At 46.7% G+C, this 24,204-nt stretch overlaps 2 protein-coding genes across 6 annotated transcripts in view; one reads left to right on the top strand and one right to left on the bottom strand.

Annotated features, from left to right (window-relative positions):
* HMOX2 (heme oxygenase 2) overlaps window positions 1–10,028 on the top strand; it is a 31,341-nt gene extending 21,313 nt beyond the window's left edge. Inside the window, exons 3-6 of the mRNA XM_014602281.3 lie at window positions 2,719–2,836; window positions 3,265–3,756; window positions 7,314–7,434; window positions 9,357–10,028. Of these exons, the coding sequence (XP_014457767.1) occupies window positions 2,719–2,836; window positions 3,265–3,756; window positions 7,314–7,434; window positions 9,357–9,481 (856 nt within the window). The 3' untranslated portion in view covers window positions 9,482–10,028. The remainder of the gene's footprint in view (window positions 1–2,718; window positions 2,837–3,264; window positions 3,757–7,313; window positions 7,435–9,356) is intronic.
* A 4,738-nt stretch (window positions 10,029–14,766) lies between these two features.
* The window catches only part of CDIP1 (cell death inducing p53 target 1), a 63,374-nt gene continuing 53,936 nt past the window's right edge, over window positions 14,767–24,204 (bottom strand). For all 5 annotated transcript variants that reach the window (XM_006261743.4, XM_059716553.1, XM_014602268.3 and 2 more), the window contains 5 exons: window positions 22,430–22,536; window positions 21,073–21,171; window positions 20,186–20,332; window positions 19,337–19,598; window positions 14,767–18,083 (listed from right to left, as the gene is read on the bottom strand). In XM_006261743.4, coding sequence (XP_006261805.2) covers window positions 17,972–18,083; window positions 19,337–19,598; window positions 20,186–20,332; window positions 21,073–21,171; window positions 22,430–22,536 — 727 coding nt within the window. In that variant the 3' untranslated portion in view covers window positions 14,767–17,971. The remainder of the gene's footprint in view (window positions 18,084–19,336; window positions 19,599–20,185; window positions 20,333–21,072; window positions 21,172–22,429; window positions 22,537–24,204) is intronic.

Genomic DNA, 24,204 nt, shown 5'->3' with positions numbered 1-24,204 from the left:
CATCCTGCCATTTATTCTTCCTCCTGAAATCAACTTGTGAAGTTTAAGGTTTCTCACCTCCTTGTATATAGGGACACGGGAGGAGAGGAGGGTAAGCTTGCTACCAGTGTTTGCCAAGGCAAGAATGGGACTTGGGGACTTACGAACCTGAATTAAGAGATTCATCCTGTGAAACTTGCGTTAGTTTTAGTAAACAGATCACTCTATGTTCATTTTAACTTGTCTGTTATTTTTTTTTAACAACAAGTAGTCTATTGGTTTTATGGCTTCAAAGCTGCCTGCAATTTAGTTCTAAGCAGAGAAATGCTAATTATATTGAATACATCATAGAGTGAGTGGCATGATTTAATTGGCATGAGATGAATGAACTCTGGTATTATCCATTAGTCAATTATGCAGGTCAGTGCAAAAAAAATATTACTTAGAACAGCTCTATATATCACACCAGCAGGTATTATTTCTACCACATCATAAAGAAGTGCAGCCATTAAAATAGGTAAACACTTACATATTTCTAATATCATTACACCCAGAGAGCTAGCAGCCTTCTTAAAAGACTAGTTACAGGCCTTGAAAGCAAAAGAAAAATTTCTGGAACTCTTAAAAAATAGGCTTAGGGATAAGTGTCATAGCTACTAAAATCCAAGATCTCATGGTGTACTAATGCATGAGCAAGTTTTGTGCTACTGAGAAAGAGGCCTTCTAGATGTCTGTTTGTATATTGGCCTGTTTCTAGCCCTAATGAATAGGGCCCTGACAAACTCATGGATTTATTTTAGAAAATTTGTAGCACGTGTGTGGGTAAAGTATCATTTTTCACAGAACTACCACTGATCTTGGCAAATGGGTCCTGGCAGTTCTGTGAATATTCCGTGAAAAACGATACTTTACCTGTGTGTGTGCCATGTGTGGGGCAGGCACCAAGCAGTGGGGGGAAATATTTGCGAGGGGCTCAGCCCCACGTGACCCCTACCTCTCCCTCCCATGGGGCTGTTGTGGGGCTGGCATGTGCTGTGACTGTAAGCAGCGGCAGAGTAGCGGCTGCGCACCAAGCACTGCTGGGTGCTGTCAAATGGCAGTGCAGCGGTACTGCTGCTGTTGTCAGCTGCTGTGAAAAGTTTTGGGGGGATAAGCCCCACTAGCCCTGACATTCTGCCACCTATGGCAGGCAGCACATGCCCTGGTCCTCCAAAACCTCTTCCCTTCCTCCTCCCTATACACTTAGCTTCATCCAGTTGCATCCTGGCTGTGCCCCCAGCAGGCACTTGCAGGCTGGAATGCTGTGAAAGCCCAGGTTTCCCTTTGCAGCCTGGAACAATGCCAGTCTGCAAAGAGAAACTTGCACTTTTGCACATTTTTCTGGCATAGGCTTGCAACGCTTAAAAATAGTGGTGTGGGGCTAATTTCACAGTATCTGTTCAGTCCACAAAATCCCAACTTTTTCTCAGGGCCCTACTAATGAATGCAAGATGTTGGACCTTCAAGGTTGAATTAAACCAGTTTTGCATAGGACCCCCCCTCCCTTTTGACCACATCTTGAGCTGATAAATCACAAGCCAGGGGCCTGAAATACATCAAGGAATCTATCGTCTCTAGGTTATTTATTATTTCTTATCCAGCCCAGAAAAGCCACAGCCAAGTCCAACTGGAGGCTGTTCTACCCCTTGGAGCAGTTGTGACAGAAGTGTCACCATAATTGCCTGCCTTGTTCATGGTCTCTCTACGGAGAGCAAATTGAATGACATGTAGGAGTTGAGTACGTTCTTTCTGCTGATGCTTCTCTGTGCTTTAAGGCTGGCTCTATTTCACTAACCATATTTCATTTGAAATATGTTCAGTAGAATGGTTAGTAGTCATGTTGCTTCTGTACCTGCAAATAACACATGACAAATCATTAACAAATTCTCTTGTCCTGAAAATAACTTTTTAATTCTTTATGATGACTTTCCTAAGCTGTTTCAATGAAGTCTTTCAGTTTTTGACAGGTATTGCTATTTTTAAATTCTGAAATGAAAATTATTTGGATTCTTGAAAGCTAGATGTCATCTTTGCACTTGTTCCCAGAAAAAGATCCTGTTATTGGTGGTGGGGGAAAAGGAAATTTCTTAGAATGTGAATTTGTATCATTCTGGCCTAGGGGTATAAATAGCATCCTCTATGAGCTGGTCTCATCTTCATGCTTGACTTTTGAACAGGCAATGCCAGTTGAACATTCCTGTTAGATATGGCAGCCCTGGGTTTGCTGGATGTACTGCTCCACTTTCTCTGGCTGTGTGCTTGGCAATCTTCTGTAAAGCTATGATTGGTTGCAGTCTGTTTTGCTCTTCTCAGACTTGATATTTTAGCAGTGCTAAACGATAATAGCTACCACATCCATACAAAACACAATAGGGGAAATGGCTAGCTGAACACCCAGTGCTTCTGCAACCTGGGGGCTGTACTCCAAGCTAGGTGATAACTGTCCTGAGAGGGGTGTTAATTAGTGCCAGTGGGATAAAATGTGTTTTGGTGCTGGGTACCACTGAGTGTCAAGCAGTGATTTCATTGTTTCTACTGACCTAATGTAGGACCTGTTTGAAGCGCAGAAATGGCCAAACTTGCTCTAACATATGGTCTGTTATAGTGCAGATGTTCTTGGGGTATATCTAAGACCCTTACAGTCGTCTTAGGGCATGATCCAGGTCTAACGCCCATATGTGTTTTTTCTGTTCTTCACAGTCCCACTGATCTCTCGGAGCTGCTAAAGGAGGGGACCAAGGAGTCCCATGATCGTGCAGAGAACACTCAGTTTGTCAAAGACTTCCTGAAAGGACGGATCAAGAAGGAGCTCTTTAAGGTTTGCACCTTTCCACTCTCACTCCATTAGCAAAGGAGTGGTCCAGTTGAAAAGAGTTGGAAGCTTCATGCCAAATTGAAGACATTCTCTTAAGTCCAAATAAGAAAATTGGCTGGTATGATGTTATGGGTAGGGTTGTAGCCAAGATGAGAATGCTAGGTCAAAAAAGGCTAATAGAATCCTACGTGGCATTAAGGTACCACTGCATCACGTGCTAGGAGAATCCAAGAATAGTTTTGTCCTGGTGTGTCCCAAGCAGTGGGGTTTCTACAATTTGTCTTCAAGAGTACTTCACAGCCTAATGGGTCATATGCTGGGAAAGGCCAAGTCCATATGGGAGGAATTTGCCGTCAGGCATGGTTCTTTATGTTAATAGACATTTTTTTCCAGCAGTTGATCTCTCATGTACGTTTATGCTTTGCTTCTAGCTAGCAACTGTAGCACTCTACTTCACCTACTCTGCCCTGGAAGAAGAAATGGACCACAACAAGGACCATCCAGCATTTGCACCTCTCTACTTCCCTCTGGAACTTCATCGAAAGAAAGAGTTGGCTAAAGACTTGAAATTTTTTTATGGAGAAGACTGGAAAGAGAAGATACAGTGTTCAGAGGCAGCCAAGTGTTATGTGGATAGAATCCATCAAGTTGGGCAAAATGAGCCAGAGCTGCTGGTGGCCCATGCTTACACACGTTATATGGGGGACCTGTCAGGGGGGCAGGTGCTGAAAAAGGTGGCCCAGAGGGCCCTAAAGCTACCCAGCTCTGGGGAAGGGATCCAGTTCTATGTGTTTGAGAATATTTCCAATGCACAGCAGTTCAAGCAGTTCTACAGGGCAAGAATGAATGCCCTGGATTTGGACAAGAAAACCAAGGAGAAGATTGTGGAGGAAGCCAATGCAGCCTTTAAATTCAACATGCAGGTACTAAGCATCTGTCTATGCTTAATAAGGCTGTGCTGCTTTCATCTTCTAGTTCTGAGATTCATGGAGGCTTTTTTCTTTATTAGATTGTGTAAAACTAAGGTCATTGGCTAAATCCAGGAGTAGGGCAACTCAGAGGAGGAGTAAAGAGCCAAGCTTGTATATTCTTTACACAGGAAATAAAGATTAGGCCTAATGTATCTACTCATATGTACAGCATGCACCACAACTGGATCCAAATCTTGCCTGGAGCTGCTGAGAGCTGTTGTGATATCTGTATTTAGAGGCAGCCAGCCCTCTGTTCTGATGCTGAAGTGTGAAGGAAATGCCTGATGTACAGTATACTCAGTTAATTCAAAGGCTCCTAACCTGAGTTGGCAGCCAGGCAAGAAAACCAGAACCATCTTAATTTGTGTAAAGAAAACAAAGGTGTAGCTGGCTTCCCTCTGCAGTGAAAGTGCAACTCAGGCTAAATCTCCCAGCAGCTTTGTCCCACTTAGGTAATACGTTCTTGCCTGTACTATTGAAACCTTGTCCACTTCTGCATGAATTGTGGAATCATAGAGAAGCAAGGCTGGAAGGGACCTCTGGAGGTCATCTAGTCTAACCTCCTGCTTGAGGCAGGATCATCCCTATCCAGATCATCCCAGACAAATTCTTGTCTAGCTTATTCCTAAAACTACCCAATTAACCCTGTCACACAACTGCAAGGTATTGCACCCTCACCTGCCACAGGTAAAGGTGAGATTCCTATCTAATACAGTGGTTGACTCGGAGCACAGTGGAACTGTAATCGTGACTTGAGCTTTCTGGTTTTATTTTATCCTAAATTACTTTTAAAATTAAAGAGGGGGTGGGGCAGCACTCTGGAGTTGCTGGATTGGAGAGCCAGGGGCTAACACAGCAGATGCTGCTGGAGTTCTAATTTGCTTTCCTCCTTGTTCAAAGGAGGCCTCTTCTCCCCTGCTGCTGTGTCAGGAGGGAGTGCCCTTTGCCTGCAGCAGAATTCCAGAGGAGGAGCAGCAGCACCTGTGGCTTTCTGCTTGAGGGGTATAGTGCAAGAACCAATGGGGAATGCATAGGTGACTGGTAGGGGGTGCACATGCCCCCCCTGAAGGGGCCGGTGTCCCCCCTGATGGCCAACACTGATGCTATTGGTATGACTGGTGCTCCCCCTGACAGGGCCTGTGCTGGGGGCAGCTTCTGCAGGTGCCCCCCCAGATTGAGGAGGCACCAGTCACTCATGGGGGAATGCATTTACAGGAGGTTGAGCACCCACAGACATGTCTGGCAGAGAGCAGTTTAGAGAGTAAAGAGACCAACTTTTCCATCCAGAGCAGCAGAGCTCCATGTAACTTGTTAATACACAAGGCTATTTTGACTTGGCTACTAGGATGTGCCCCATTCCTTCTCTAGATTATGCAAAGGAGCCCGGCAATGCTGAAAGCAGCATTTGCAGCTGTATGGGAGAGAATCTTAGCCTTGCAGTATCTTACCTGGGGCCTCTGACCTTTTAGTCCTATGAGTGTAACTCCCAAAACATGCTTGGTGTTGTGCAGGCATTTCACCTTCAGTGAAACCTCATAACAGAAACAACACACATCACTGGACTTGTATCAAGCAGGAAAGAGTTTGCAAAAAGGCAGTTACATTCCCATGGTCCAGCCAGCTCTGAAGAAACTGTAAAAAGAGCACCCTTTCTCCCTTCTCCTTCCATCTGACACTCACCATCCCTGGGAATAAACATCATTTAAAAAAAAAAAAAAAGAGGAAAGTAAAAATGGTAACATCTGCAGCTATGGTGTGATGTACTTGAGCAGCATTTCTCAACCCATGGGTCACAACCTAAAAGTGGGTCACAAGAATATTTCAAAGGGTCAAGAGCTGTGGCAGGGCAGAGGGATGGCAGAAAGGCGCCTACCACTTCCAGTGGGGGTACAAGGCAGGGGAGAGCTGCATGGCTGGCCTGGCAGCACCAGGGCTGGTGCCCATGCTCATGGGGGTGGGGTGGCTGGGAGATGCTGCTCAGAGGGTGGGAGAGGCCATGACCAGGCTGCCTGTTGCAGCGTGGCAGCCCCAGGCCTCTCCTCCCTCCAGCCCATGCTGAGGCTGGACTCACTCCACTGCTACCCACATAAGCCAGAGCTGCTGCAGCCACCATACTCTGGCCTGAGCAGGACAGGACAGGGGCAGCTGGGGACTCCTCTGGGAGGAGTGGGGAGCTGCGGGTCAAGACTAAGGGATGCCAACTGGGGGGGGGACGACACACAACAACGAGGACACTGGGAATTGGGCACTGGCAGGGCCAGGGGGATATGGGTCAGGACAGGCCACATGGATCTTTGCAAATAAGTTCTGGTAGGAAAAAGGTTGAGAACAACTACTGTACTAGAGGACAATCAGTGCTTTTTAGGGACTTCTAAACCTGGCTATTATTCAGTAGGCTTTAGAGTTTGTTCTAAGCTTATAGTGTAATGAAACATGGAATAAGGGTCTAGGTCCATACACAGCTCTGTAGAATTGTCCATGGGGATGTGTCCTTGTGTGACTGATTCTACTTGTTGCACCAAAAAGAGGAGAATAACCTTCAGCACTTACGTGGCTTGGGGAAGAGGTTAAACAGGATTTCTTCCCACCCTCTAGGGAATGAAGTGTAGGATTGAGTTTCAGTGAAGGAGGTCTAGAAACCTGGTAAAGTAGAGCCTGTGAAATTCCAAGGTCACTGCTCCCTGCAGCTTTGTAGGAAGTGGCAGGAGCTGCCCATCAGTCTTCATGAATCTCAGTGGCATGTAGGCAACAGTTGTAGGTGCTGTTAGTTAGGGTGGGGTCTGCCCATGTTGACAGCTAATCTGCTTAATGAGCATTATTATAGTGCCATTTCAAAGGAGCATCAAGGGAATGTCAAATGCCAGACAGCATCAAAGTGCCTGGCGTTGCACCTTGGATCAAGCAGTTCACTCGGTATTGAGCTAAAAGTAAACTCTGGTGCTGCAGTTGGGCTTTTTGCTCTGATCTGAAAAGGGATTGAAAATGTTGAAAATGACCCTTGGCAGCAGACCTGTTTGCCAGCTGTGCTGCTGGGGCCACTGACTTCAGGAGGAAAAGTGATTGGATTATATGACTAGCCTTGCTGCGCTAACCCAGTTTATAGGAGACGAGCAAGTATACACTATGGTTTGATAGTCTTGAATAGAATGAATCTCAGCTGAAGAATCTGTTGCTGGTGGGATACACAGTGGACAGGGCCCAGTTAAATTGACAAAGCAGACAGCTAGCAAAGCACCAGGCAAGATGCTCAGAAGTGACTTAGTGATTTTTTATTTTGGTTGTCGTCTTAGGGTGTAACTTAGAGTGGGTGCTCACCCTTTAAAGGAGTGAAGTGGGCATCCAATTTAGTCACTTGTGAAAATGGTAGCCCATAGCTTTTTACTTTGTGATCTGGGTTCCTTTACCTGGAAACTGAGATCCACTATATGCAAAATCCTCCTCCTCTGGAGCAGCCCCTCATTTAAGTAATTTTTGGGAGCTCATGTTGAGGCTTAATTTTTCCCCTGCAGGTGTTTGATGAATTGGACAAGATTGGTGCACTGCTAACAGAAGAAGCCCAAGATGGAGGCCTCCCTGTACATGATGGGAAAGGAGACCTGCATAAATGCCCATACTATGCCACAAAACTAGGTGGGTTTGTTTTCTGGGGGGTTTTTTTGTTTTGTCTGTTTTTTGGGGGGCTTGTTATACAGCATACCCTGTCTAAACGGAAAGCCCAGGCTTTAAAAAGTCTGCACACTTAGATGAATGTAACATAAGCTATGTTCACTAGGTATATAGCACTGACAAGTCTTCATACATACTGAGCAAAGCTTACAGTGCTGTCAGAGCTGTATTAACAGCCACGAAGTTGACCAACTCCCTTCATGTTCAAGGCTTTGAGTAGTCAACTTTAGAGATGCTCTGAAAAGCTTTAAAAGAGTGGAATAGCAACTGGTTCTTGTGAATTTCAAGGCATCCAGGAGCAGTCCTCTGATTGCTGCTTTTCATTTCCTACTTCTGGCACAGGTAAGGCCTCAGCACATGTTCATGTAATGGTGCAACGGGATCTGATCCTTGATACTAGAATTGTGCATTCCGCTGTGTATGTGTGGCCATGCACAAGGCCAGATTGTTGAGACTGAGATTCAGAACCAAATTGCACCATTACTGCTTGTCAAGCATAGGGAGTGCTTGGGATTGAGGTCCTGGGGTTTCCCTGTACTGGCAGTTGGTATCTGAGTGCCTGCAGCCTGGTATGAGTCGGTGACTGGGTTCCAGCCCTAGGGCCACACTGGGGCTTGTCTTAGAGCCCTGTGCACCAAGGTATCCAAAAATCATCTGTGCAGCTTAGCTGCACATGTGATTTTTAAGATCTTGGTGTGCCAAGGTCCTGGGATCTAGGAGAGATACCTTGATCCTGGGGTCCCCATGCGCTGGGTATTTCAGAAAACTGCATGTGCAGCTCTGCTGTACCTGTGGTTTTTAAAGGTGTCGGTACACAGGACCCTGAAATCAGGGAACTTCTCCTAGATCCCAGGTCCCCCATAACCAGGATGTGTCAGTTGTCTTGTTTTGTAGCTCCAGGACAAGGCCTTCAACCTGTCAGGATGCTGAGAACCCTGCAGCTCCCTGCTACCTGACGCTCCGCACCTGCTGATGAGCTCCCCTTGACTCAGCACCATAAAAACAGCGGGGTACAACATGGGAAGCTATCAACCAGGCCCTGCCATGTAGCTGGCATCAGATTACAGGGCTACCCTGACCTACGTTCAATTTTTAGGTGCAATGGAAAACAGTCACAAAAATATTACCGATTTTGTGGAATGTTTTTGTGGCCAGTTTCTTGTTTTGTCACACCGTTAACTGCCTGCACAAGTGACCAGATTACTATTATGGTGCAATTCACAGGTCAGCCACATCTTAAGTGTAACATCTCCCAGTGGCCTAACTGTGCTTCAGTTAAAATGTAGACAGTGGGGCTAGGAGTTATGCCCTTAAGTGATAGGCATATAGCCTGAGTTACTATATAAACCAGTGGTGGTCAACCTTTTGGCTTTATAGGCCGTGTGTGGCACAGGACTTGTCCACAGGCTGGATCAGGCCCTGGGGCTAGGCACCATCTCCTGTGTCCATCCACTGGGATTGGACCCTGGGAATCCAGCGCCACCCCCCTCCTGCTTCTCATATGCCAAGACCCAGCACCACCTCCACTGGCCCTGTGCATTGCAATCAGGTGCTCAGTGCAGTGCCCAGGGCCCAGCACTCTCCATAGGTCTGGAAATTTGGCAGCAGAGGGGCTGTTCCATCGCTCCCCTGTACCAAATTTCCAGATCCATGGGGAGCCCCGTAGGCTGGATGATACTGTGCCGCGGGCTGGATCTGGTCCATGGGCCAGGGGTTGAGCGTTCCTGATATAGACAGTAAGCAACAAATTGAGATTGGTACTGTTATGCAGTTATGTGATATACTTATCTGGTGTGTGCATAGAAGTGGAGTACACCACACACCCTAATAACGCAGATGCATAAAATGACCCTAATAAGCTAACTGCTTTCTGTCCTTTCCACCAGGCAAAGGGGATGCCAGCTGCCTGTACCATATTGCCATGGCCGTGCTGAAGCAGCCTACCATGCAGTTCATTCTTGCAGCTTGCATCGCCATGGCAGCAGGAGTTGCAGCCTGGTACGTGATGTGACGGAGTGACATTACATGGCATCATCCATTGGCAGAAGATGCACTCACACTTTTTTGGGACTGCTCCCCTACTGTTGGTGGAGTTTTTAATGCAGGATTTAAGTAAGAAAATAATAAACCAGAATCTTCAGTGAATGCCTATTACTATCTGCATATAAATAGTAATCCAAACACAGAGTGGTACATACCTAATAATTCATATAATTACTTGGGATTCTGAGCTAAGAACGTAGCGCAGCAATTCTAGTTAAGCATCTTGGAGCCAAAATCTCTGTTGACCTGATGCAGGTTTATATCCTGAGCATGCTTCTATCCCAATGCTGTCAGAAGTTTATAAACAATTAGCTTTCCATGTCTTTGAGCCTGGGGGTGGGGGTGGGAAGTTCCAAGTTTGATATCTTGCTGCATCCAGTGGAGCATGGCTCAATACATACTAATGAGGTGCTTGGCCTGTGACATTGGGAGGATTCTTTTAGAACTGGCTTGAATGGGGAATTTGTACTTTGTCCTCCCCAAGGAAGTTGTGATATAAAAATGAAACTACTACAGAGATGCCTCTTGTCTCTTACTGTGGCAATAGGGACCAGAAATCACTTATTTAAAATAGGGGCCTTTTTGCCTTGGTACATAACAATTGCTGAACAGAGGGTTCCTCATGCTCTTGTATATATTAAATGAATCGCATTATTTACTTTTCATGTAACTTATGAGATGCTAAAACCTTTGACACAATACAGTTTATACTTCAAAATTTTAATGTATGAGTTCTGGTTGTGCAGTAAGAAAGGTTGGTCCCTGAGAACTTCACTCAGCCAGTCCCCTCCATCATAGCTGTGAGCATGTGCTGGGCAAGCATGGATTTGCTTAGGAGGTTTGACATGGGCATGGTGACCAAGTGCAGCATTAAGTCACAGCCCTCCCAGCCACTCCCTTCAGCCTATTCTGAATGTGCACTTGGAAGGGTACCAAAAATAGGAATTAATGGGTTTGTTGTTTTTTTTTGGGGGGGGGGGTTCTCTCCATTTATTAGAACTGGACTTGCTCACCTTTTGCCACAAGCCTGCAGGATTCTTATTGCAATAATTTTGGGACAGTGGTACCCAAGCTTTTTACCCCATGGGCTGGATTGGGCCTAGGGGCATGGCAACAGCCTGGTCTTGTTTTGGCCATACAGGTGTAGGGGGGCAGGTTGGAGGTACCAGTCCAGCTGTGTGGCAATGGCTGGGCTGCTTTAGGACAAAAGGACCAGTCTTCCCTGTTAGGTACTTCTTGTAATGAATGACGCAAGAGCCAGATTCTGGCTTGAGATATGAATTCATAGTCATAGGAAGGACTTTCAGGAGGTCATCTAGTTTAGCCCCCTACTTGAGGTAGTATTATCCCTGACTAAACTGTCACAGCCAAGTGTTGGTCTAACCAGTTCTTAAAAACTGCAGACAGTTTTCTTATACAATTGCCAGGCACAAAGCTCAAAACTTCCCAAACACCCTAATTTGCTGCAAGTAAGGCAGGGGGCTGTCATTGTCCTTCCACTGCAAGGACCGGAGGTAGTTGTTAAATACTCTCGATCTAAGGAAGAGGACTTTGCATTCTCCCCCCCTCCTTCCTATCTCTCCTGCTACAGGGGAAAGGAAAAGCTTCCACAGATAATTGATTTAGGAGATATAATATAGTGACTTGTCTATGCTGGGTTTTGCCTCTGGAGGGCTCTTTCTACTGAATTAAGTGAATGGGGGAAATGGCCTTCCCCTTGCTGCAGAGAATAGCAGTTATTCCCAGTATAGAGACTCAGTAGCCTTCACAGGCACTTCCTCTTGGTTAGCATATGCCTGTGGGTTATGTTATACCCTAGTAATACTTGGGGAGGGGCATATAGTCCCTGGGTCTTGCTGCGTGAGTTTATGCTCTTGAACAGTCTGGAAATAACTGCTTGGTTTTACTTTTGCCCAGTACTGGTCTGGCAGAGTTTGAACAGATCTTGTGGAGAAGTGTGGTATCCAAAGCAGGCAGGTCAGCACTGGGAGGGGGAGACCCTTCACAGAGATGGGCTCAGTCTGTTTCCAGGGAAAGAGAAGCTCCCCCTGGAAGAAGAGAGAAGCTGTATTCTTTCTCACTTAACTTGCCCCTGCAAAGTGCATAAAGCTTTTCCCATGTTCTGGAAAACAGGTCTGTTGCTGACAGCTTCTCAGAGGCAAAGCATCTGGCCTTTCCTCTTGCAGGTTCTTTCTGGACTGGATGCAAGCTGTTGTGAAGTTAACAGGAGCTCTCCTCCAAGCAGATAGCAAGATCTTACCAGCTCACTGGCCAAAGCAGAACAAGCCCCCAGTTCAGCAATGCAGCATTTCCCAACCTTTTCCATCCCACAGCATCCTTACATAAAAAATAAATAAAATTGTGGCATACCACCCTGCACTGCTGCCACCCCACATGGTGGGGGGGGTGACATATGGCATTGGCTGGAGCCATGCCCCCCTGCCCCAAGAGCATTACAGACATACACGGACAGACTCTTCCAAAATTCCATGGCACACCTCTTGATGTCTGAAGGCCACATCAGTGTGCTGCGGCACACCAGTTGGGAAACGCTGCAGTAATGTTTTCCCTGCTTTGCTAGGAAACTGCTGACTGGCATTGCAAAACCCAGAGTGCCAAGCCTGGCTTGTGCAGCCACTAAGAAGCTGTCAGTCAAAGGTGTCTCTTCCTTAGAAATGCCATCCAACTGCAGAAGACAGGTTTGCCTATGCAACCAACGTTGCCTTTTTCCTTGATTTACAAGAGAAAAGCACATGCATGTGGCTAAGACCTGTCTTTGTTGTGGGAGAGGAGCACCAATTGCTGGGCCTCAGTGCAGGTGAACTCCAGGTGGTGGTGCTCCTTTTTGTAAATTTTGCCTCTAGTTCAGATGCCCTGATTGGTGTGGATGAGATACAGCAGGACTGAGCCCAAGTCATTAACCATATAGCATCTGCACCAGCTCTTATAGGTAGTGTGCTGTGACACTAAACAGTGGGGACTGCTGACAGCCCCTCTGCTGACACTGATCTCCTTGGGAGCATGCAGAACTGTGACGTTTGGTGTAGCTCCAGAAGGAAGTGGGTCTTTTCATTTCAGTTCCACTCCCCTGGTGCATTCCTTACTGGGCATGCCTTGTTCTTGCATGCTTCTGTACTGAGGTGGAAGCATGTTGTAACCCAGGATGTATTAGTGAAGTGTGTCAGCCATGGCCTGGGCAGGGGCAGTGCTGAGGGCTGCCAGGCTTTCATCCCTCACATGTAGCACATACCCCGTGAAGGAAAGTCTTAACTACAGCAAGGAGTTTGCTCTTTGGGACTCTGCTCTGTGACCGATTCAGTGCCAGCATGTGGGATGCGTGCCAAACAAGATAGGGACTTATAGCCACTCTGAAAAAGACAGTGACTTTCTGTCCCTTTTAAAAGAAGTGGGAAGTCATTCTTTCTACTCAGAAACTTGCTCAGATGCAGAGCTTGGAAGAGCAGTCTTGCAATTAATTTTTACTGATCCTGCCTTTTTGGGATGCTGTTTGCTAACCTGTCTGAAGACTGTACCATATAGAGGCCATGTGAAGAAGACATGAAGGCTGCTTGTAACCAAAGCTTTTCAAGACAAACTCTACATAATCATGACCCCTGCCCAGCTTCTCCTTTTTCCTTTATAAGATTGGAGCTTTGGGATATGGTTGAAGCAGGTGAGGTTCCAATAAGCCATGTCTCTTTTCAGAATTTCTCCCCAAGATAGCTCACTCTATTCAGCACACCTGGAGCTGGTCCTTTATGTAGTTAACTGTCCACAGGGTGGTTCCTCCCCACATCTGGAAGGGATGAGGGCCAACCCTTGCCTTGATTTCACCTCTATTCCTACTGTCATTCTAGCAAGAGCAAACAAGCTATTCCAGTAGTGTGCCTTTGCATTTACTACTCGGCAGTGAGTCCAGGATGACTCTTAAAAGTACATACAAACAAACAGAGCTTGCAAGCTCTGATCAGATAAACTTAGACTGCCAACACCCTAGACTTCTCTTATTCTCTGGCTGCTTCAACTATTTAAGTACACTCTATTTCACAAGGGACAGACTTCAACTTTGCTGGATGGCAATAGCTAGAATTTTATTGTTTTTGGAGATCAGTTTCATCTCCTTCCCAGGCTTTTCCATGACTGGTGAGAAGAAATAACCAAGCAGTCACTAATATTTATTAAACTGGGTAGCCTGGAAAAGTAGTCTACAATCAACCAGATGAAATTCAACAAGGACACGTCCAAAGTTCTGTGCTTGAGAAGAAATACCTACATGCACAAATACAGTCTGGGTATGACTGGTTAGGCTGTAGTACTGCAGAGGACCTAGGAGTTACAGTAGACCATAAGCAGAATATGAGCTGCGTGATTTTGGGGGGGGGCAAGAAGCAGCCAATGGCACTGGTTGTATTAACAGGTGTTAATAATTGAAGCAGGATGAGGAAAGACTGCAAAGAGCAAAGTGGATAGCAACAAAAATTATTGGGCAGCTAGGGTTTAGTCTGGAGAACATAACACTGAAGGGAGATTTGATAACAGTCTTCAAATACCTGAAGGGTGATTATAGAGAGGATGAAGATGGGTTTCTCTCTATGGGAATATGGGACAGGACTAGGAGCAGAGGCCTTGATCTGCAGCAGGGGAATATTAGGTTGGAGATTAGAAGGAACTTTCTGGTTATGAAGGGTGGTCAACCATTGGTTCCCTAGAGAAGCTGTGGAATCTTTTTACCTGGATATTTTCAAGAGGTTGGACAGATGCATAGCAGGGATGATCCTGCCTTGAACAGGGGGCTGGACTAGATCACCTTGTGAAATCCCTTCCACCTCTTTCTCAAGATCCTATATTCTTGTAATCTGCTTTATTATTGGAGTCTGCAGAGTCATGTTTTTCTTCCAACCTTAGTGTGGGGAGGGCCTGATGTATATGTAAAGTGAGAGCGCAAAGATTTACTTGAGCCACAGAGCTGGTAGATAGCTTACCCAGCCACGAAAGATGTGATCACCACCTTGCCAATGTGCCACAGACCTCAAGGCAAGTCCAAAAAAAACTTTAGTTTCCAACAAAAAAGTATCACAGTGTGTTGGCAATGACCAAAGATTCTCCAATAGCTGGACCAAAACCCACTGAATAGCTATCAGAAAGCCAGTGCTAACTTTGCATACTCCTTACCCCAGATAGAAAAGAGCCATCTCACCACCATTCCCCAACTCATCTAGATCTCTTGCAGGTCTTACAATGAAAGCAGTGCAGTGAGATCAGGGTCTGTCTTTTATTTATATACAAACATTATGTAAAAGCATTAACAGTTTGCTTTTCTGAGCGCAAAATAATTCATTCCTGACACCATACAAAGCCCTGAAAAACATCTGGAAAAATCAATCCACAAGGAATTAAACATCGCCCACTGGTGTCAAATGGATATTTGACTCTATACAGATCACACTTTAACTATAACAGTTGAGAGCCAGGGTCTTGCTGTGGCCAGTTTCAAAATTCATGACCCAGAAGTCTCAGCTGGTCCAGGGGGGACAACAGTCCCACATTCATTCATCCAACCCAGTTTAGCAAGTGGGATATAAATGATCACAGAGCAGAAGTTCACATTGTATTTTGATGCCATGCACTAATAGGGAAGGACTTCATCAGCTGGACTAAAATGAAATAGAAGCTATTGAAAAAGGGGGAGTCAGCTGAGACTCCCTAAAGCACCTTGTGCTCCTCATTCTCAACAGCACCAGCTGGTTTTCTCCCTCAATCTTCATTCCCTCTTCCCAGCACTTACACACACACAGAACAGCAAGCAAAGAGTAACTAGTGCTCATTTGCTTCCCATTATGTTGCAGCCATGGACAGTGGTTCTCCAGAGAGTTTTACCACAAACCCAATTTGGCTCAAAGGGCAGAAAATTCATGTCACGTAAGTTACAGTTAGAACTTGATGGCCATTTAACAACAGTATGCTTAAATAAAATGAATTAAAAAACAAACACCAACTTCTAGCTTGCTGCACTGAGGTATTACATGCTACCTGCATCACACTGCCATCTTGTGGCAAGTGAGGGCACATCAGTCTCTAGGTAAAATATGGTGGGTTGAGGGTGATTCACAAGCAGCCACCCCCATTTCCCCCCATGTTACATGTCAATAGAACACAAAACCCAAGGTAAGAGATACAAACCCACATGCATAGGGGGAAAACTAAGACAGGGACCTGGTGTATGCAGCCAGCCATATACATTCCTTTGCAATACATGACACATTCAATAGGCGTGTTCTGGGTCCATGGGAATGGCTGGAGCAGAGCATGATGAAGATTCAAGCTCTCTCATGGGATGGGAGTGTGAGGCCTCTTCAGGAGTCCACTCATCTCCCCATCCCTTACTCCTATAATACAGTTCTCTTAACTGAAGACAGCCAATCTGGTGGACAGATTTGACAAGACAAAGACATCTAATGAGATCATCACACCCACTGTAGTCATGACTGGCTGCAGATTTGAAACCAGGGATCTTGGTGGCAAAGGCTAATGGCTGAAGACTACATCACTGAACTTAAGGTAAAAGTTTACAGAGGAAGAATAAAGGTAAAGGAAAAATCTCACAGTAGACAGCTAAATCTCCAGTAATGTCTTTGACAGCCTGATCCTACCAAATACCACCGAGTTAATGGGATCATGCGAAAACCCACCTCCTCTGAACTTCTCACCTTATCCTTTATTCTCCACTAGACTCAAGATAGGAAAGGGGAAGAAATGCTTTATAGTTTCATGGTTGGTAGGGTTGGAAGGGACCTGAGTAGATCATCAAGTCCGACCCCCTGCCATGGCAGGAAAGAGTACTGGGGTGAAACGACCCCAGCAAGGTGTTCATCTAGCCTCCAATGCTGAGATCCAGAGAAAACAGAACCCCCATGATGGTTCCCCACTGCCCTTCAGCAATACCCAATGCCAAATGTTCCCTATGTTCTAGATCACGCAGGACTTGAGCAGACCTGCTGCTGCTGCTCCCTCCCAAAGCCAGGCAGTACAAATCTGTGGGGGTAGAAGGAAGTCTCCTCAGCCCACACTTGCAGGCATGAAGTTCCAGTACCTGCTGACTTCTGCCACAGTGCCTGAGGGTTTGATCCTTAAAAGGGGCAAAGCAAGGCTTATATCTTTCCCTGTGCCCAAAACATGGCAGATACAGGGTTAGCTAGTTCTCACTGTAATGCACCAGCTGGGGCCAGCCCCATGTGTCCCTTCATGACCATGTGGGCCACTACACCCCTGGAGGGAAGACTGAAACCTCAGGAGACACTGCAGCAATGGGCTCAGAGGCTCCAAGACTCAAAAGCTATTCACCAGAAATAAGCCTCATCTCTGACCAGGCCTGTCTGCCCTCTGTAAGTGGACCTGCTGCTTTTCCCATCCTCCCAGGGCAAGGAAAGAGCTGATTAGGCTCTAGAGGAGGAAATGTGCTTTCCTCAGCAACAGATGTAAAGAAAATAAGCAAACACTGTTTCTAAAATAAAACCTTCCCTTTCATGCATAGCCCATGGAGGGCAGCACTTTTGCCTTTAGCAAGTCATGCCTGCCTCACAGCCAGTCAGCAAACAGCCTACAAGCAAGGCCTGGCAGGGCAGCAGACCACAAGTATTCAACAGAAGCTGCCTGCAGAGGCATCATGCTGCCTGTGGTAGACTTGGCCCCACCCATGGATGGACGGATAGACAGACACAAAGGTGTCCTTGCCTTTCACGTATGATCTCAAAAGCATAAAACTGTAACTCTTAACAAATTACATCTCTGCTTTCACAGAGACCAAGAACAGAGCATATAAAGACGATCCCAGCCCCTCAGGGAGGAGGGCACACCCCACGGCACCTTCACAGATGCTAGGAAATACAGGAGATATCTGCATGTGGCAGAAGGACAGTGACTGGGCAAGAGCCTTTTAGAATGGCAGCTGCATGTGCTGCCAGTTAAATGATACCTGTCTTGTACAATAACGGTCTCCTTTAACGGAGGCTACTAACAGTGACTTTCCTGGAGGGTCCCAAGGGATGAGGTAGGAGCAGACCACTGAGTGTGGCTACCAGGGGGGTGCATATACAAGGGAAGGAAAGTCTTCTGTACAATGCCTCTCATTCACAATCCTACTTACAACTTGCTGTATAATAGCCACGAGGGTGAGAACGAGAGAGACTGCTGGGAACAGCAAGGCATGTGCCGTAGCGCTCTGTGGTGCAGCCTAGCCTAGCTACTCTGTGCACTCATACCGGCATATGAGCTCTCAGGGGCTTGCAGCTCCTATGGTCAGTGAGAGCACCGGAGCTCTAAAGGCATTCAAAGCTCTTTCAAATGGAGGGAAACTAAACACACACACCAACAAAAGGGGAAAGAATAGAGCATTCTGCACGCATAGGTCGGTACGGCAGCAGGGAGGAGGTGACAATGTTGCTGGCTGCCTGGGGCACTGTTAGCACATGCGTTTGTATGTGTAGATGTAGGCTTTACAGTTGGGGCAGGTGTGTGTCACGTCCTTGAAGTCATCTATCAGACACGGGAGAAAGCAGCAGCCCGCATCACATCTGGAACAGAAGGAGAAAGCACAACCATGTGAGTTGGAGCCAGGACATAATGGACAGCCTGACACCCAGGACTATGCCCTTAAGGCCACAGCCTCCTGGACACAGTTCTCAGACACAGGACAACAACACACCTGGTGAAGGAATCCTGGTAGCATATTATATAGGAAACTGGGGGACACTTCAGAGGAAAAAAGGGGGCTTAAGCCTTCCAGCATAGGAGGGAGATCATAAGACAGCATGTTGCTAATGGGTTACAGGGGGATGACTCTTCCTTGGCTGACATGCTTACAGAAGGGAGGTACACAATGCACTCTGCCTGGCTGTAGCCAGTGTTACCCAGGAAGTCTGGCAGCAGGCAGGGCACTGTGTCTGCAACATACATACCAAAACCACACACGTCAAATCTAGGAGCTGCTGTGACAATGCTGAGGGAGGGTGCTGCCTGGTTGGAGCCTTGGGCTGGCTCCCCATACTGCTAAACAGCCATATCTACACTCTGGGAGGATTTTCGTTGCAAACATTCCTTTGGGCCGAATACATGCACAGCCCCTCTGGCAGGCTGGGAAGTACCAGGCCTTTTAAGACTCATGTTAGAGAAAAGGTGGTATTGAATTCAATTTAAAAATCCCTCCGTATTGAACAGGAACCCACACAGAGCCTGCAGCTCCAGGATCAAGCACAATCACTGCTTCACAGCATAGAGCCCACCGGAAGGAGGCACACATTGCCACTGGATTCCATGCATCAAACTGCTCACAGGCTCTCTACAGAGGAAACTGTTCATGACAGAAGCTCTCTCAATACACAGTTGGGCAGCTTCCTACAAACCCTACAGCAGATAGCAAGGGCATCCCCAACAGAGCCCATCTCCAACCTGCCTCAGTCTCAGCTAAAAGGAAATAACTGCCAAAGGGTCCCCCAGAGGAATCTAAATGCCGGTGCAGCATAGAAGAGGAAAACACACACACAAGCAATAGCCTGGGACCTGCATGCAGGCTCACCGCCTCCCAGCCTAGTCCCTCCTTCAGCAGTGCAAAATAAACCTGGCTAAATCTCGGTCCATTTGGAGTCAGCAGGGGACAAAACAGCTCTGGAAGAGCAACCATGTAATGGAGAAGAGGGCCAGTTTCATACAGACATGGGTCATCCACCACTGCAGCAATGAGGCCAATTCTTCCCTTCCCAAATCCATCCACAACCTGCAGCTGGAAGGTCCTAGGGGAGGATGAAGCTCTCCCAGTCATAGCACGTACCCAACAAAGCAGCAGAAGAAGGCGAGGAGGAAGTTCATGAGCCCTACTTCATACGTGATCTTGGTAGTAATGGCCTGCTGGCAGTGAGGACACACTGTCTGCACAGGGGCACCTTGAAATATTTCCCCTTGCAACACAGTGACGGTGGTAGCAGCCCCTGATGGTACAATAACAGTCGCGGTGCGGCCATCAGGAGAGGGGTAGTGCTCTGGACCAGGGTAATACCCCATGGAAGGGTGAGGTCCCGGTGGCGGATAATAACCTGTGAATGATAAGCAGACACACCCGAGGCCTTAGCATTAGAGTAGCACTTCCAAAGCATGCGACTAACCACAGCACTTGCTGCGACCCCATTATGATAAGTGCCTTGGGCCCTCTATGTCATGCTCTGGGCAAGCACTGAACAACAGGCAGTTCCTATCCTAGAGACTTGCAAGCTGCTTAGAGGACTTGGCCAAGGGAGCAGCAGCAGCCAGTTAATACAGTTCCCGCCTCTCTGCGGAGGGAGAACAGTCAGCTAGTGCAGCTCTGCCAGACAGTAGAGGGGTAGAGACAAAGAGCTGTTAGCAGATCGCTACAGGCCTGGGACAAATGTCATCTCCCAAAAGCAACATGTTCTCCAGAAGCACTGTGTACAAATGACACAGAGCTGAGGCTCTTTGTACCCACTATGGACTCCTCAGTGCTTTTGAACAGGGAGAAAATCTTTGCATTATCATAAATGGCATGGTATGAAGCCCTGATGGCTTGGTAGAGCAAGCAACAGCACCATGGGATTTCAGGCCTTTGTCCCTGTGCAACCAGACAGGATGCCTGGAAGGTGCATGCATTCAAAGAGGCAATACTCACCATGGGACATATAGGGCCCAGAGCCTTCTGTGGGCATGTGAGGAGGGATGTACCCAGGCTGGAGTGGAGGTTCATATGGGGGAGGCCCAAAATCTGAAGGTGGTGTGTGTGTCCCTTGAGGCTGGTTGACAGCAGAGGCAATTCCACCTGAAAAGGAAACCAGAAGGAGGAGTCTGCTTGGAGGAGGCTGTTAAGGACCAAGGGAAGGAAAGGAGGTGCAAATTTAGAGTGAAGGAGTGTAGCACAGCTGATCCTTATTGTTCTGAGCAAGACCCCCTGGAAAGCAGGCAGGACTGACCTAGGGGAGAATTCTGGGGCGATGCTACAGGTGATGTGCTGTGCTGATGGGATCAGTTGTACTGGACAAGTGGAAACCAGGGGACATGTGCCACAGTTGAGGAAGCCCTGCCAGAGGAACCCCAGTGTCCACAATTCTCCTTGAACAGACAGGAAAAGAAGTGGGGGGAGCTCATTTCTGGGTTCAGATTAGCTGGAAAGGAGGGATAAACAGCTCTGGATGGCTCAGCATAGTGACAGGGAGCTTTATGTAAACCTCTGTTCACTGGAGTCATTGAAGGCCTAAACTATGCAAGGGACATTATCCCTGGAACCAGCTTTCATCCAGCTTCTCCAGCTTGCTGGTACATCTCTCCACCAGTGAAATCTCCTCCCTCAGGGCTGAGCCCAGACTTCACATTTGCAGCAGAGAAGCAAGCAGCTCTGCTTCCTGGCCTCCCAGTGCTGACCCTGGTACATGATGCCCTGCTGACACAAAATGCAGGCTTTAAGGCAAGTACCCAACCCTGGAGCACTCTGGCAGGGACTGAGCTTTCCCTGGGTTCACCTCCTCACACTACAGCCCAGACAGGGGGGACCCAACTGCTTACCTGAAGTAGGGGGTGGGCCATTCTTCTCCTCTATTAGAGGTGCTGAGGGACCCCCAGGATAGGGTGGGGGTGGGCTGCTGGACATTGCTTGGGACTGTTCTGCAAGGAAAAGAATTACATACCAAATAACCAGCTTTGGTAGTACAGATGCACACAGCCCAGAACTGCTGCCACTCACAGATGGACATTAAAGAGGGCTATAGGGCTTCTGGTAAGAGCCAGGCATTTCTAGAAGCACTGTATACATGTGGGAGCGTGTTCCAGCTTGTCGGCAGACACGCGCCTGCAACCCTCATCCATGGGTCTTCCAAGCTAAGCAGGCTGTGGCTGGTGCCAGAAGTTGAGGAAGACACATGATGCTATAAAGAGCAGTGCTCAGGATTCACCAAGGAATTTTCTTCCCTTGGAGTCAGTACTGATCTAAACCCAGCCCAGTGATAGGTGCAGCATGCTGGAAAGAGGACACGTAACTAAACCCCAGTGGGTCCTGTGCCTGAGGGGATGGCTTATGCCAGGTGCAGAAGAGTGGACCTCATAATCAAGGCAAGAACAAACATTAACTCAAGTGCCCAAATTTGCTTTTTAGTGATTAAATTTCATTGCCCAACATACTCCTGCTGTTTCAGATATACTCAGGCTGCTTGCAGATGTTAAAAAACATGCTTTACCAGAAGCAGCAGCACATTACCACAGTGTCTATATAGATTGGACGCTTCAGCTGGGTTTTATGGTGCTTTTAGCTAAAGCTGATTTAATCAGCTATTAGACAAAAAACAGCAAAAAGCCCCACTAAAACCCCTGATCTATACGGACACTGGTGGTGAGCCAGGTCCAACTAACATGCTGCCTCTTCTGGGCATGCACTGGGTTCAGTGTGGAAGTTTAAAGTAAAAGCACTGGGCTTTTTGGTGTTTTTGTTGTTGTTTAACACCTGCAAGCAGCCTGTGTCCTGCACTAGTTTCTACCCATAACAAGTATACAGATAAACAAACAGCTGTAATTCACTGATGTAATTTCTATGCATTTCCTAATGCTTGAGAATACCCAAGATAGAGGCACTCAGTGGAAGATACCATTAGTATCACTGTGGGATCAGAGAGAAGACAAAATTATCTGAAACTCCTCAGTTCCAAGGCCCTGTGTGCTTCAGCAGTTCTGTATGTACACACTGTTCTGCATGTACACAAAAAGAAAAAACTGACACAATTTTCCCCTCATTGATCATAATCACCTCACCCAGTGGGGAAGAGCAGACAAAAAAAGCCCAGAAGGCTTTTAAGAAAATATTTGTGCCCAGAAACATCACCTTCTGAAACAGAATTATGGAAAGTACCATCTTTAATTTCCAAAGGTTTACCTTCCTTCTTCCTAAAAATGGGTAGCTCAGAGGCTTTGATGGAGTTAAGAAAATAGAATTCTTGTCTAAGCTGCGTCGCTTGAAAGTCTTCTTGATCTGATGAAGCTCTTTGAAGAAAAAAAAACAAATAGAATTATAAGAGTGGAAACGCTGCTACCAAAAGGCTTGGAAAGCGTCCTAAATCCCATTCAGGCCGACAGGTACTTTGTCCCTGGTGAACCTATAGGGAAGACGTACTGGGTAGAAATTCTGGATCTTGGCACTCTTATTTTACGCTTACTGTGACTGCTTATTTTGTGGATATTTTAGTGGCTAAGATAGTCACACTCGGAGTTCCACATCCCCTTAGACTGCTGCATCAGACAGGCTGAGGTTCACAGAAGCACAGTGTTTCCCAGAAGAATAGAGTGGGCACATGTGAATTCTATGCTACCTTTTCTCTAGGGAGTTTAATTCTGGCTGGGTAGTAATTGCTTCCTTGGAGGAGAGCAATGGACAAACTATCCCCTTGTTTCCCCTTCAGATAGTGCACACCACACCCCCGCCCCCCTCATTCAGGCACCTTTTCATTTCAATCACGTCCAGGGCCTCCTGTTGGTTAATTACCATATAGGAACTGTGTCTATTACATGGCACTTTATTTTAAAAGGAGTGAAATACTTCCACCCCTCAGGCAATATGCATCTCTGCAGCAGCCATAAAGGAGCAACACACATGACAACTGTGTCACTCCCAACAGACTGCTAGGCAGCATCACTCCACCATCACTCCCGCTGAGCTTGTAAAGCTCCCATTGAGCTTACAAAACAAACAGCCCTATATTTGGAGGGCAAGAGCTCCCCATGGGCTGGCAAACTGAGAGGACTACTCACTAACCAAGTAACCACCATGGAGACCAAGCATCACCAAAGATCAGATGTGTTACAGACAACATTTCCAGATAGAAACCAGAAGGGAGCTCCCTCAACAAGAAAGCACTTGGATAAAAAATAAAACTAATCCTGCTGCAGCTCTGCAAAATTATTGTGTAGTTCAGAACCCAAATCCAAGTCCCCTCTGGATGGGTAAGGATCAGTGCTGTGGCTGAAGCTGGCCAAGAGACATTCCCCCGTGAAATGCATCTGGCCTGTCTGAGCATGTTCAGAAAGAATCTACTTCAAACCATTCATGCTCTGCTGTGATTCTGTTCCACACAAGAAGACCCATAACTCTGTGCAAGTCCTCAAAACATTAGTCATAGGGAAACCACAACTAGTGACAGTGAGGGGAGTACAGTGAGGTTGGAGATTAAAAGGAAGTACAGTGCTGATAGAGGGAAACCACTTAGGAAACATTTCTAGCATATGCTGGTACTCTGGCCTGAGCAGATGGCCAGACCTCATCCATTCTGTGACAGTGATATTATTAATCTTTTCCTGTGATTCCAGTTCAAATCCAGCCGTGCTTTTTAGATATGCAAGCACTACCTATTTAGCTAACTTTTTATAGCTAAGTGATATTTGGGCAATTTAACCGAATATTAGATCCTATTCACCCTAGGAACTTGCATAACTCCCAAGTTCTGGTCTTTGCTCCTACCTTACCTAAGTGGTGTTTCTGCATTTAATATTTAATATAAAAAATGGATTGCAGTGGAATAGCTTTTTTCCCTCATTGGGGGCAGGAGCAGGAGGCAGAACCCAGGGCCCTTTTCCCTCTGCAAAGTTGATCTCACTGAGCCATACTCACTATGCCTTGTCCTATTTTTGACCTTCACATATATATTTCTGTCCCGG

The sequence above is a fragment of the Alligator mississippiensis genome, chromosome 13, assembly GCF_030867095.1.
Source record: "Alligator mississippiensis isolate rAllMis1 chromosome 13, rAllMis1, whole genome shotgun sequence".
NCBI lineage: Eukaryota > Metazoa > Chordata > Crocodylia > Alligatoridae > Alligator > Alligator mississippiensis.
The sequence above is the reverse complement of the archived record's forward strand: the minus strand, read 5'-3'. Positions and strand labels throughout refer to the sequence as shown.